General features: G+C 44.0%; 1 protein-coding gene across 6 annotated transcripts in view; it reads left to right on the top strand.

Annotated features, from left to right (window-relative positions):
• epha3 (eph receptor A3) overlaps positions 1-15,257 on the top strand; it is a 147,491-nt gene that overhangs the window by 97,850 nt on the left and 34,384 nt on the right. For all 6 annotated transcript variants that reach the window (XM_080786346.1, XM_080786348.1, XM_080786345.1 and 3 more), the window contains exons 11-13: positions 1,494-1,558; positions 4,589-4,714; positions 11,536-11,721. In XM_080786346.1, the coding sequence (XP_080642472.1) occupies positions 1,494-1,558; positions 4,589-4,714; positions 11,536-11,721 (377 nt within the window). The remainder of the gene's footprint in view (positions 1-1,493; positions 1,559-4,588; positions 4,715-11,535; positions 11,722-15,257) is intronic.

Here is a 15,257-nt window from a genome sequence, read left to right as displayed (position 1 = left end):
CACTGATCACATATAGGTCTGTCCTCATGATCAATGACCAACAATACACTGATCACATATAGGTCTGTCCTCATGATCAATGACCAATAAATACACTGATCACATATAGGTCTGTCCTCATGATCAATGACCAATAAATACACTGATCACATATAGGTCTGTCCTCATGATCAATGACCAATAAATACACTGATCACATATAGGTCTGTCCTCATGATCAATGACCAATAAATACACTGATCACATATAGGTCTGTCCTCATGATCAATGACCAACAATACACTGATCACATATAGGTCTGTCCTCATGATCAATGACCAATAAATACACTGATCACATATAGGTCTGTCCTCATGATCAATGACCAATAAATACACTGATCATATAGGTCTGTCCTCATGATCAATGACCAACAATACACTGATCACATATAGGTCTGTCCTCATGATCAATGACCAACAATACACTGATCACATATAGGTCTGTCCTCATGATCAATGACCAACAATACACTGATCACATATAGGTCTGTCCTCATGATCAATGACCAATAAATACACTGATCACATATAGGTCTGTCCTCATGATCAATGGTCAATAAATACGCTGATCACATATAGGTCTGTCCTCATGATCAATGACCAACAAATACACTGATCACATATAGGTCTGTCCTCATGATCAATGACCAACAAATACACTGATCACATATAGGTCTGTCCTCATGATCAATGACCAACAAATACACTGATCACATATAGGTCTGTCCTCATGATCAATGACCAACAAATACACTGATCACATATAGGTCTGTCCTCATGATCAATGCTCAATAAACTGATTAATCTATTAGGTCTGTCCTCATGATCAATGACCAATAAATACACTGATCACATATAGGTCTGTCCTCATGATCAATGACCAATAAATACACTGATCACATATAGGTCTGTCCTCATGATCAATGGTCAATAAATACACTGATCACATATAGGTCTGTCCTCATGATCAATGCTCAATAAACTGATTAATCTATTAGGTCTGTCCTCATGATCAATGACCAACAATACACTGATCATATAGGTCTGTCCTCATGATCAATGACCAACAATACACTGATCATATAGCTCCGTTGCTAGCCGCCGCTAGCGTCCATGTAAGAAACAGCCAAAATCCCCACATGCACGCCATTGACATTATGGCTCATAATGAGGCATGATCGGCACCTAATAAACCATTAATTCAAGCTCCCGTTAATCAAAACACTGATCGCATCGCTAGTAGGCCTCTCTGGGCCTCCGCAGAGCCGGGGGCTTGAGTAGTTTCACTTTTAGCCTAAACAACAAGACATCTTCTTCTCTGCTCATGTTACAAATTCGTCTTGCACTCGCCACCTACCGCATCTAAGCAGTTAAATTGAGTAAGACTATTATCAAACGAAGATACACTTCATGTAACCAACATGTTTATTTTATTTTTATTCATGGTTTCAGGTTCTGTTGCCGCAGTAGATCCAAACATCCCGACGAGAAACGTCTGCACTTTGGCAACGGACACTGTGAGTATTACACAGTGTGTGTTGTCCTTCAAGTATAGAATTTCAAGGTGTGTGTGTGTGTGTGTGTGTGTGTGTGTGTGTGTGTGTGTGTGTGTGTGTGTGTGTGTGTGTGTGTGTGTGTGTGTGTGTGTGTGCGCGCGCGCGCACATGCATATGACATCAGCCTCTCTAAATCAGCTGTGTGCTGATGGGTGTTTGTGCATCTGGTGTTCCATTTTATGATTGGAGTTTATTTTATAGAGTAGGAACTGTTTGACTTGGTGCCGCGCCATATTAGTCCACTCAGCAACATGTGTAATCTGCTGTAGTTCCTACACATGATTTATTTGCACACTCACCACCGTATGGATATTACAGCCTGCACACGTCCACATGTCGCGTTGCCAGACTCTGCGAGAGAAACAAGCAACGGGGTCTATGAAAACAAGCCCAAGATGAAGTTACTATGGGCCACCATACCTACAACAGCTATTTGAAAATAGCCGAGCTACAAGCTCACAACGCATCTGAGACATATCTTTTTAGAGTGAAAATGTTGTATTGGTGGAAAGTAACTAATTACATTAACCTAAGTACTGTAGGCTACTTATACATTTTAGGTATTTGTACTTTCTGTAGTATTTCCAATTTCCAATACTTATTTTTACTCCACTACATCTCAGAGCCAAATTTGCCTATTTTTACTTGAGGGCTGGAGTGGTTAATGTATGTTTTGTAATAATAATCAAAATCTACAAAGTAACTAGTAACTACATTTTCAAATAATACATTTCGGACATTTGAAAATAGCAGATTACAGCTCACAATGTGTCAGATTGTGACACAAATGTGACACATTGTGAGATTGTAGATCTGGACAAATCCTGGCATGAATAGTTTGAGAACAATTGGTTTAAACATTGGTAGGTAAGCCCAAAATAAGCAACTAAACTTTAGAAACGAGGACCCCAAAAAACACTGCAACCCGCAACTTCCAACATTTTGCTTATAGTCAGCAGACTTGGCAACACTGATCCACACACTGAGTGTGTGTGCCCAGTCGACATGGGACATTGAAATTTGACTAGAAAAAACAACAGAAAAGCTTTTAGCTTGTTGTGGGAATCTCAGGCCTCAGCTATAATTGGTTGTGTGTCGTTTCTCGCATCGTAAACTGCGGATCTATAGAGCATAGCTGTGGTTGTATTTCCACAGATAGAAAACCCATTCAGTTTGCCTCCCCCCTGGCCAGCCGGGGCGCCTGATGGAGGGGAAAGGAACTGGTTGGAATAACGTGTTTATTCCACGCGCTACGTCCTACTGGGGAAACTCTCCCCTGTCAGGTGAAAAGTAGCAGCTTGGACTCCTCATGCTTAGCAGGAAGTATGAGGTCAGTCCGTTGCTCTCCCCAGGTTGGCAGAGGAAGTGTAGCGCCCAGGATTGCATTAGATAACTGACTGGGTGAAAAAATGGGTTGCAAAATTGTGGGATAAAATTTACAAAGGAAAAAAATGAAAACCCATTCAGCTCATAGAGATTTGCTGAAAATATTTATTGTATTAGGCTAATTATTTTAAGGCTGGACCCAAATGCATTCCAGGCTCCTGATGAATCATGATCATAAAACATTTGATTCTGTGCCCCAAAATATCTAACTACCACTACCCTTATTTTTGGCGGTTTTCAAATATTCTTTGATACAGAATTAAATGTTCTGCTATACTCTATGACCTCTATACTGCTGTATATGTATCATTATTTAAAATAAATGACTAATGAAAATAGCAGATCTACAAGCTCACAACGTGTTGTTTCGCACCACATTGTAAGCTTGTAGATCTGCTATTTGCACTACTTCTTAAGCTTTTTTTCCTAATTCATGGATTCTCTTAAAAAATTTCTTTGAAAAAAAAAGATTTTTTGTTTTTAATTAATCAAAATGTTTGCTTTTGGGGTGCTCTGGATGAGCTCTGGATGAGCACACCTCCCTGATCTTTCTTTTGAAAGTTATGTTTCCTCTCATTTGTCGTGCCTGATTTCCCATTTTGCCCTGACACTATTCCACACCTGAGCAAATGCCCCCTCTTTCCTAAGGCGTGGACTTCCTACTTTCCACTGAAGTCCCAATTAATGGTCAGATATGTCATCTGTGCATTTACAACAGATGAATAATCCGTTGTGAGGAAACATTAGACAGGCCCACGTTTTAGCCTGTGTTCCTGCATTATTACACATAACAAATCAACACAACGTGATTAGACACAGTTATAACAACAGACCAACATGATGTGATTACTCAAAGCACATACACACACACGTCTTTATCGAGCACATTGTTAGTGTTAGTCTAATCAGATTGTGTTTTTTTCCTAATGCTGTGTCGATTGGGCTCACAGAGGTAAAACCAAAACAACTGTATGGTATCAAAAGGGGACTAATGCATATTAAAGTGAACCTTCCTTGTGAACAGTTGTGAATCACTGATCTGAAACATTACAATGTACTATTTACAATATCGGCATTTACCGGAGTGCACTAAATCTACAGTTGATTTGTTCGACTAAAATGTGTTTTGGCGGGCGTTGATAATGTTGCATGCTGAAAATAGAGTTTGTAGATCTGCTATTTTCAGAGTGCAACCAAACATAAAATGACTTGTTGAGCTCACATAGCTCCCTTACGGAGCTATGTGTGTGGGTGGCTGGGTGGGTGGGTATGAGCACACAAACAGCATGGTTGTTTTTCACCATCTGTGCGCAACCTAACACACACACGTACACACATATATATTAACTGTATATATGGTGATTTCGGGTGGGCCAGTACAGTACAGTGCAACAAGACATATCACTCCGCAGGGTGTTGTGGTTAGGGCTTAACGCTGTTGTGCTCTGCAGTGCGTCTGCGTGGTTGTTTGCCTGTGTCTAACGCTGTTGTGTGCTCTGCAGTACGTCTGCGTGTTTGTGCTCTGCAGTACGTCTGCGTGTTTGTGCTCTGCAGTGCGTTTGCGTGGTTGTTTTCCTGTGTCTAACGCTGTTGTGTGCTCTGCAGTGCGTCTGCCTGGCGTCAAGACCTACGTGGACCCCCACACCTACGAGGACCCCAGCCAGGCCGTCCACGAATTTGCCCGAGAGCTGGACGCGTCCTGCATCGCCATAGACAAGGTGGTGGGAGCAGGTGAGATGAAAAAGCGCACGCAAGCTTGCACACACGCGCACAAAAATTACATTATTTGTGTTGAGAACTAGTGCCAGAAAGAATAGCACTTGCCCTAGCCTTGGCGACCTTGTGGGCTTATGCAAAGTCATTATTGATCTGGGATTCTATACTGTTTATAGCTTCAACGTACGGGTAGCCTGTATGTACATGGACTGATGATAGGTTCATGGTTTACTGAAACGTACAGGTAGCCTGTATGTACATGGACTGATGATAGGTTCATGGTTTACTGAAACGTACGGGTAGCCTGTATGTACATGGACTGATGATAGGTTCATGGTTTACTGAAACGTACAGGTAGCCTGTATGTACATGGACTGATGATAGGTTCATGGTTTACTGAAACGTACAGGTAGCCTGTATGTACATGGACTGATGATAGGTTCATGGTTTACTGAAACGTACGGGTAGCCTGTATGTACATGGACTGATGATAGGTTCATGGTTTACTGAAACGTACGGGTAGCCTGTATGTACATGGACTGATGATAGGTTCATGGTTTACTGAAACGTACGGGTAGCCTGTATGTACATGGACTGATGATAGGTTCATGGTTTACTGAAACGTACGGGTAGCCTGTATGTACATGGACTGATGATAGGTTCATGGTTTACTGAAACGTACGGGTAGCCTGTATGTACATGGACTGATGATAGGTTCATGGTTTACTGATTGTGATCCTAGATGACCATTTATGCATGTGATGTATTACCTTGTGTTGTCCTCGTTTACTGTAAATCGCTCTGGATTAAGAGCGTCTTCTAAATGCCTCAATTGTAAATTGTAAAAGGGGATGGCAATGAAACAAATCAATAAAATATCAGCAAAGTTCCCCTTAAATAAAACAAATAAAATAATAAATAATATAAAAAATAACTCAGGAACGCTCTAACAGTCAAAAGTTACGAGCACGGTCCGTCCGTCCAGTCCATTCACACACATTACAGCACCCAAAGGGCCAAACGGAATGAGCACACTCATAACTTGTGATCTCCATTCCTCTGTGCAGCGCTCACATCAGGTGTGTGGACTGTGGAGCGTATTCATCACAGATGTGCTGTAACACCCAGGTCCCTTCATAGATAGAGAGAGAGGTCCCTTCACTGAGAGAGAGAGAGAGAGAGAGAGAGAGAGAGGGGGGAGGGGGGAGGGGGAGGGGGGGAGGGGTGGCAGCTCCTGCCTTGCTCGATTTAATAGACAGCCTGGTGATGCTTAGAATGAGGAATATTCAGAGTTCCATCTGGAATAGTACCCCCCCCCCCCCACACACACATGCATGAACGCACGCACACAAACGCACTTATTGTACCATTACTGTTGCTATCTACATAAGGTGTTTTGGTATGAAAACCCTTTTTTCCCAGTGTAACCACAAGTCTGGCATCTGTAACAAACTAACTGTTTGAAAAATTATCCTCTTCTCTTCTCTTCTCTTCTCTTCTCTTCTCTTCTCTTCTCTTCTCTTCTCTTCTCTTTCTCTTCTCTTCTCTTCTCTTCTCTTCTCTTCTCTTCTCTTCTCTTCTCTTCTCTTCTCTTCTCTTCTCTTCTCTTCTCTTCTCTTCTCTTCTCTTCTCTTCTCTTCTCTTCTCTTCTCTTCTCTTCTCTTCTCTTCTCTTCTCTTCTCTTCTCTTCTCTTCTCTTCTCTTCTCTTCTCTTCTCTCTCCTCTCCTCTCCTCTCCTCCCGTACTCCCTAGCTGATGTGTAGCGCTGGGCGCAGACAAGACAGAGTAATGCGCAGCGATTTATGAGCAGTGCAGACATCCTGGGGGTCTTAGTTTTAGAATGTACGGTGCAGGGCGGCGAACCGGGCCTGTCTCTCTGGACCCAGCAACCCGCTGTAAAGCTGTCATAACGGCCTGACGCTCTTAATACACTCATATATACACTACAGTACACACCATGGAATGCATACAGTAATTCATCTTTCATATATCCACTACAGAATACATACGGTACCTGTACAGTATTACTTATAGATGGGCTATTTTCTGTATTTTAAGATGTTTTAAAACAATTAAAAAAGGAATGGTTTTGGACATACTATAGGTTTCCGCCTGACAGTGAAAAAAGAACACAATTCTCTTTCTTTTTTTCTCAAATATCTTTTGATGGGGAGTCTGAAGCCAAATGCATGTTCCTTGACCTGAAAATATTTGAGAACCACTGATATTGAAGGAGAATTCCGGACTAGACTTTTCTCATGTTAATCGCTTGTTTTGTGTCGCTAATGAAAAATGATCTCCACTGTGTTTGTACTCACCCATGATTTAATCTAAATCCCATTTTTGGACAAAACACGTGGAAATGGCCAACATATATCTAAAATAAAGAGCGTTAAAAATAAGGATTTTACCACAAAACACAACCGCCCACGCTCAGAGCTGCGGTGGGCTCTGGATAGAGTTAAAATGTCACCTGTAACACTGATTAATATAAGAAGAAAGCCTAGTCTAGAATTCTCCTGTAAGGAATAACAAAGTGACTGCATGGCAGCCTGGCTTTCACCTCATGTCCAAAGTGCACAATGCATGCATGGTTTCAATCCATTTCAACGTCACCCGTCTCGGCGTCATGGAGTTGCACTAATAATACCCGCCGAGATAGGAATGATTTCATTGTTATTAAATTATTTCCCAGACTAGTTTTTAGGAGCAAACGACGGTCAGACGACACCAACCAGCAGCCCCTGTGATGTGATGCATGGTGGTTTATGGTTTTGATGTGTCCGCTCTGTTGGGTTGTATGGTTTAGCACCCATCTGAGCTATTGTTGTAGTGCAGCTACGGCCGCCTGGGGACAATAGACAATAATGCAGCGTGCCTGCTGTGCTGTGCTGTGTTGTACTGTGAGCTCTCATCCCTATCTGAAGCCATCTGTGTGTCGACTGCATATGTTCTACAAGGCTTTGAACCTGCTGCCAACATATGATTTGGTGTTACCAGACAAAAGCCATGCCTCTCTCTCTGTCTCCCTCCCTCTGTCCCTTCACCTCTCTTCTTTCTTTCTTTCTTTCTTTCTTTCTATTATGCTTTATTCTATTATGCTTTATTGGCATGGCAAGCATATTTTATATTGCCAAAGCATTACATTATTGTATGATACAATGATTCGTATTCAGTATCAGAAAAAAGACAAGACAGAAAAGCATATATATATCTATAGATATATTAACACCCCCAGCGTCCAGGACGAAGTTCTTTGTCCTTTCTATTAGTAATGCCCGACGCACAAGACGAAGTATTGTCCAAAAGACGAAGTTTATTGATATGAAAACGGATCGCATCGCTCCACAGCCTGTTGTGCAATCCTCGATGTTGCGCAAGAGTGAGACGTCATCGAAAATCTTAAAACATTAATAACTCGCAATCTAAATCATCCCGTCTAATTATGAAGAAAGATCCTGTGTTAGACGACCCTCCGCTGTCCAGTCGCTAGTCGCGATAGATTTATTCTTACCTCCCGTTGTTGTCGATCGCCTTTAGAGTGGAGAGGCTATTGTTAGCTGCTACACACACATTCACAACAACATCCGGTCCGTCGGTAAAAGTGATCCGTGTTTATAAATCGACTGGGCACTATAATGTAATGGATTAAATAACCCCGGGCAATTACGGTGTTAACTGTAGTAGCTCTGTCTCCACCACTCCTTGACCACAATGAGAGCATAGCCCATCTCTCTCTCTCTATGTACAGTATTCACGGCCGGGTTAGCATGGCTAATCAAGCGGTCATTCCGCACAGTCCTCTCCTGTGTGAGTGACCACCCAATCACACACTGACCTTCAGTGTAATTGGCCGTCCCTGGGTCTGGTCTGTCCAAGGAGCCGAGGCCATCGGAACGGATCCGGCCGGGCCGGGAGGAGCCTGGACAGATCTGAATGCTTTTTAGACAGGTTGTAATTATTCCTCCTATAAGTTCTGCCAGACCCCGCAGGCTCCGGTCCACAGTTTGACCCAGACTCTGTGATCCCGGAGCTGCCACGGGAAATGGGGGGGGGGGAAGAAAGAGAGAGAGAGAGTCTTTACATGTCTCAGCAGTGACATCAGCTTGCCTTGAACACACACTCGTATGCATACAGGTATTATCGAATAAGACACGCATGCACACACACACACACACACACACACACACACACACACACACACACACACACACACACACACACACACACACACACACACATGCGCACACAGATCAGTGTGTCAATTGGGCCAGAAACCTGCCACCAGCTGTCATGGACAGAGGAAGGTGTCTTTTGAAGTGACCCGTCTGCATCCACGCACGCACGCTCGCACGTACACACGCACACACACACAAACACGTACGCACACTTTACTTTACAAAACACTTTTGGAAGGTCATTTTCTGCATTCCACTTAAAGCCTGGTGTAAAATTAGCTGCATGCTGGTGTTGCACACTTAAAATAGTCGATCTACAAGCTCACAATGAGCCACCGCTGCCACCATGTGGTGGCGTTGTGAGCTTGTAGATCTGCTATGTCTGATGCACAAAGTTTTTATCAGGCATAACCCTATCTAAATACCTGTTCCTGAACCTTAACCACAATCTCAATCTTTTAATTGTAAAACTGCGTTTGAAAATTATTTAGTAATCATTCTTAACCTTATTCTTCTTTTTCGTTATTTTGGGGATGAAAAAAAAAAATGGTTTTAAACATTTAAAATTTTCGCCCATAATGGCATGCCCAAAAATAGAGGTAGAAAGTGGTAAATAAATGTATGGTATATATGTTGCATGTTTTCAGAAGATGCAATCATGTTTTTTAATCTCATTAATCTGCAATAAACTAAAATAACAGAATTTGATGTTAAATGTGAACTGCCACACCCCAAATGTCGCCCCTGCACTCACTGTCAGTTTGTCAAATTCAACTGGACTTTTGGGGACGTTGACCCTCACAAGTATAGCAATACAAGTACACACACACACACACACACACACACACACACACACACACACACACACACACACACACACACACGTACAGTAACCATCACCGGCCTGGAATGTTAATTGGTCCCCTCCCAGGGTCTCCGTAGCACTGAGTCACCCGTTCGGACTGTAAAATGGGGACATGGAAAGTTGAAAGGCCAGACGTCTGCGCGGCTCTGCGCGGCGCGGTCAGCCCTGGGATGACTAATTGTTATCAGGACCGTGGGCGGATGGATTTCAAAGGCCCCCCGGCCGCTGTGCGTGCTTTGGTTGGCGCGCACCGTGACCGCGGAGAATTAGGGGAAACGCCGCTGCAGTGTGGAGAGACCCTTCCTTTTCCCTCCAACAGCAATAAATATGTCTGCCTGATGGATGAGTGCCTATTGACGCTCATGAGGGCCAAGCCATGAATATTAGAGCAGATACATAGCTGTCCCGCTGTGGCGTTAATCCCTGTGTATATGGAAATTATTAATCCCTGCATATGGTAACGGTATATATCAGGACTTTTCAAACCCTTTTCATTTCAAGGGCCATTATTTATTCGCCGTTTGAGCCATGGTCTGGACCACCATTTGATGAGATTTACTGTAGCCTATAGCTCGTAGACCAGGAACAGGCAATCGCCAACATAAGTATACATTCTCTAATTGTGTAGACTTCCTGTAAATTGTAGATCATTTAGGTGGGGACCACCTAGGCCCCTCAATAACCACTAGTGGTCCCCAGACCACTTGTTGAGAACCACTGCTAAATATGCAATCCTGCATATGGAATATGGAAAATAATAATCCCTTTGATTGTGTACGGTATAAACTCTGTGAATATGGAAATTAAGTCACGCTGATGGAATGGTTTTTTTTTTTGGGATAATAATTGTGAAATTGGTTCATTCTAGCAAGGCAAGTTAAAAAATTATCTGAAGCAGTTGTGGAAGAAGTAGGCTACTGTTAAATAAAAGTAGTAATACTGTACAGTATGTGAAAACTTGTGAAACGGAACATTCTGCATAAAATGATTATTTCTACTGTAGGTACATTTTGACACCAATACTTTTGTACTTTTACTCAAGTACATTTTAATGCCAGAGATTTACTTATAACTGAGTATTTCTACATTGCAGTATGGATATATTGTACTAGGTAATAGTAAAACATGTGAGTGCCTTAATCCGTCCAGCAAAGAAATATAGATGCTGGGGTTGAAGTTTAATGGATCACAGAGGACGTTGCTGTACTTTTAAGCACACATAGTGTATGTTCTGCCTGCTTCATGTGTGCCATAAATGGAGCATCACGTTAGTTCAGTGCAGGCGTGCCGAGTGGAGCCGGTCCCACGCTCTGTCTCCACACATGGCCCTGGTCCTAATGGTCAGTAGGAATTGGTTCAGCTACACGCTCTATTTAAGTCAGGCCACACGTGTCATTCACTCTTTTCTTTGCTCAGCGCCTCTCTCTGCTACCACACCTCATCAGCATTATTGGGGAGGAGTAACTAAGTACCTTTATTCAAGTATCGAGTACTTAAAGTGGCACTATGTCACCTTTTGCCAGCTGCTTGAAAAGCAACTTTGCATGTTGCTTTGCCACTCGATCACTTTCAGCATGAGCATACCCTCAATTGATGACCCCTGATCCTGACTTGCTCCCCTTGCTCTGTGTGTGTGTGTGTGTGTGTGTGTGTGTGTGTGTGTGTGTGTGTGTGTGTGTGTGTGTGTGTGTGTGTGTGTGTGTGTGTGTGTGTGTGTGTGTGTGTGTGTGTGTGTGTGTGTGTGTGTGTGTGTGTGTGTGTGTGTGTGTGTGTGTGTGTGTGCGTGTGCATAGGAGAGTTCGGCGAGGTGTGTAGCGGTCGTCTCAAGTTGCCCAGTAAGAAGGAGATATGCGTGGCCATCAAGACGCTGAAGGCGGGATACACGGACAAGCAGAGGCGGGACTTCCTGGCCGAGGCGTCAATCATGGGCCAGTTTGACCACCCCAACATAATCCGACTGGAGGGAGTGGTCACACGCAGTAAGTACAACACGATAGTTATGGAACTATTCATCTAACTAATAGTTTTAGCAATCGTGTCCTAAAAATGTGAGGATGGAATCATCCGCACATATTGCGTGCTGTGTTTGGCTGGAAGTTGTGCCATTCTGCGCTGCGATTGGCTGAGCATCTAACAGCGGGCGAACACTGGCGACTCAGGGTGGGCGTTCCTGCTGTCGTTAGCGTATATAATGTAAACGTATCACCGTTCTGCGTGGAGGGTAAACAAAGCAACACATGAATTTGATTGGCTATTGCCGGACTATGTCGTACAAAAGATACAATATTTTCATGTTTTTGAACGACGTTCCTCCGCCCACTTTTCGACTATCGCCTCTTCGCCTGCTATTTTCCAGTTGTTGCCGGGTCCCATTGTCAATGGCATTTTTAAAGCAAACATTGAACTAAAACCTGTGTGTGTTGCAGCAGGGCTAGTGTTCTCTATCAGACCATTATAGATGGAGTGCCGTGATCTTTCGCCCCCCAAAACATGATCATCAGGCACCAGGCTCTGGATTAGCCAAATGATCACACCTGATCACCCCTAGATCTCCATATATGGAGCTGGCCTGCTCTGACATCACAATGATGTTCAGACAATTCTGCATAGACATATTTGGGCATGCCTGACAAATGACTCCATAATATGGGTTTAAAAGGGACAAAGACATAATAACTGGGTGGGGCATGAGTTTCCATTTGTTTGCCTGGTGGGTGGTGATGGGTGGTGGTCCACCTGAACTGAAGCCGCACCAACAGCTGTTGTTGTATGATAAAGGGGGAGGGGATGATATTGTGATTGTCATTTCGATCAGGCCTTTTGACCAGGGCCTCGATTGGGCCTTTTGAGATACCAAAAATACACAGGGAAGACATATTTCAATATTCTAACCACACCTGGGGGTCTATTATTCCAGTAATGCTAAACAGAAACGGTACCAAAATCACGGCACTCCATCTGTAACAGTAGCAGCCTGCGCGTATTGCACTAGGCCTGTTCTCCCACAGACCTGGTGTCCCAGGGGAGTGTTTTACACATCAGATGGTTGACTAATGGCCCCCTGTGCAGCGAGGGTCCGACGCCGGTGTTACAGACCCTCGGAGACCGTCTGTCTGCAGGCCGGGGTGTAAATCTAGCAGATCAATGGAGACTGATCAAAGCCTGTGTCCAACACAGACACACGCACAACTGCACACACGCACGCACACCACCCTATAAATCCATATCGTTGCTTTCAGATGGGAAACCTTGTATATATATAAAAAAAAGGGTTTATCTTTACACGCATTTTAAAATGTCTACAAACGTCTACAAGCTCACAACACGTTGCCTCGCGGCCTCGTTGTGAGCTTGTTGTAGATCGGTTATTTTCGCTACTTTTGTGCGCCACTTGTATGATGAAAAGGAGATGCAAGGTTTCTGCCCGACAGCTGACTGCCTACTGGGCCTCTCTTTTATAATGCCACTATTAACACATGCGCGCGCGTGCGTGTGCGGGCACACACACGCCCACTTTAATGGGAAAAGCGCAGCAGAAACAGTCTAATAAGGAGTGTGAACTTTGTCGCTATAAGCAGAGTGGCGTGGCACAGGCTCTCTGTAGCACAAAGCTTTATGAAGTATCACCCTCGGTCTGTCTCCTACTCTCACAGCATTTCAATAATGGCTCTCTCTCTCTTCTCGCTTTCTCTCGTTCATGTGTGTCGGCCCGTGCCTGCAAGGGTTTATCTATAAGAGCCTACAGGGTTGTCTTTTCATGTCCTGATGTCTCTGTCTCTCTGTTTCATCATCACATGTATACAGAATCACAACACTGTCTGGTACGTACTGTACTGCACTGGTTCTCAACCTGTGGGTTGGGACCTCTGTGGTAGTGGGCAGGCACTTTACCACTGCGCCACCGGAGCGCTCTCTCTCTCTCTCTCTCTCTCTTTCATCAGCCTCTTAAGATACAGTCTCAGAAAGCTTGCACTATAACCACCATGACGCTGCACACGTTGTCTTTGCCAGGTTTGATCTCTTTTACTCTTTTGGATGCCATGGCTAAAGATCTGTCCCTTCCCTAATTATTTCTAAAGATCTGTCGTCATCATCAGCCCCTAATTATTCGATAATTATTCCCACTGAAATTCCATAGGCCTACGAAAAAACAATAGTTCCTTTATTATTAGGAAACTCTCCCTAATCAGGTCATTTGTCTTTCCTCGCCGAGTTTGCTAAATTGGTTCCTATACATTTTAGTTCCCATATTCCCGACCAAAATAAAAATAGACAGCGATGATTTCTCCTTAGAGAGGACAAAGAAAGAAAGAAAGAAAAGCCCTTACACCTTTGTTCCAAATCCGTTGTGTTTCATCATGGGGCCTTGAACCTGCTCCAAAGCAGAGATGATGTGGAAAAGAGGCTCTTTTTTATTTGCCTAATCCTTTCATCAAATGGGGATTGTATTTGTCTAATAAATCTTACAGCGCTCTTCCTATTAATGTCCGTAGACTGAGGAATGCTATCTGTAATTGCGGATGACTGCGGTCGGGACGGGGTTTCTGTTTTTCGACTGAAACGCCAGTGTTGTGTGTGTGTGTGTGTGTGTGTGTGTGTGTGTGTGTGTGTTGAGAGACCCTGAACACATGTGCATGATTGGAACAGCATGCGGGACCAGGGTCCATTCCCCCTGTGCGCGCTCTCTCTCTCTCTCTCTCTCTCGTCTCTGTCTTTCGGGCTCTCTTTCCTTCTGTCTGTCTTCTCCCTCCGTATGTACAGTATGTCTCTCTCTCACTCTCCCTCTCACTCTATGTCCCTGTCTCTGTGTCTCTCTCTCTCTCTCTCTCTCGTCTCTGTCTTTCTGACTCGGGCTCTCTTTCCTTCTGTCTGTCTTCTCCCTCCGTATGTACAGTATGTCTCTCTCTCTCTCTCTCTCTCTCTCTCTGACACCACTCGTTGCTAGAGGGTGATTTATTAAAGCTAGTTCTGTTAAGTCTTAATAATCCAGAAGAGACTTTCACACCTCATTTACCTCGCCGCTTCTTTTGGCTGAAACACACACACACACACACACACGCACACACACACACACACACACAAGCACACAAGCACACATGCAGAACAAAGGAAATGTGTCCAGGGGCTTTATCTGTCCTGCCAAGTGTGAACCTTGTGTCGCCACGTGCGTGCGTGTGTGTGTGTGTGTGTGTGTGTGTGTGTGTGTGTGCGCGTGCGTGCGTGTGTGTGTGCGTGCGTGGGGTGTCCCTGTCTGGGACGATAAAAGCCATTGGCTAGCCTGTGGTAAATGGAACTGTCCATCAAGGCTTGTGTGTGTGTGTGTGTGTGTGTGTGTGTGTGTGTGTGTGGGAGTTGTTAACAGTATCTATGTCCTTGTTTAGATCCCAGCCTTTTTATCCTCTGAGCTCTCTAACCCCCCCCTCCCCCCCGCCCACACACACACACACACACACACACACACACACACACACACACACACACACAGGATGAGACCCCCCATCGTCCATGCTGGGAG

Source organism: Protomyctophum bolini (assembly GCF_963924005.1).
Source record: "Protomyctophum bolini genome assembly, chromosome: 16".
Lineage (NCBI taxonomy): Eukaryota > Metazoa > Chordata > Actinopteri > Myctophiformes > Myctophidae > Protomyctophum > Protomyctophum bolini.
This window is presented reverse-complemented; position numbering and strand designations above follow the sequence as displayed.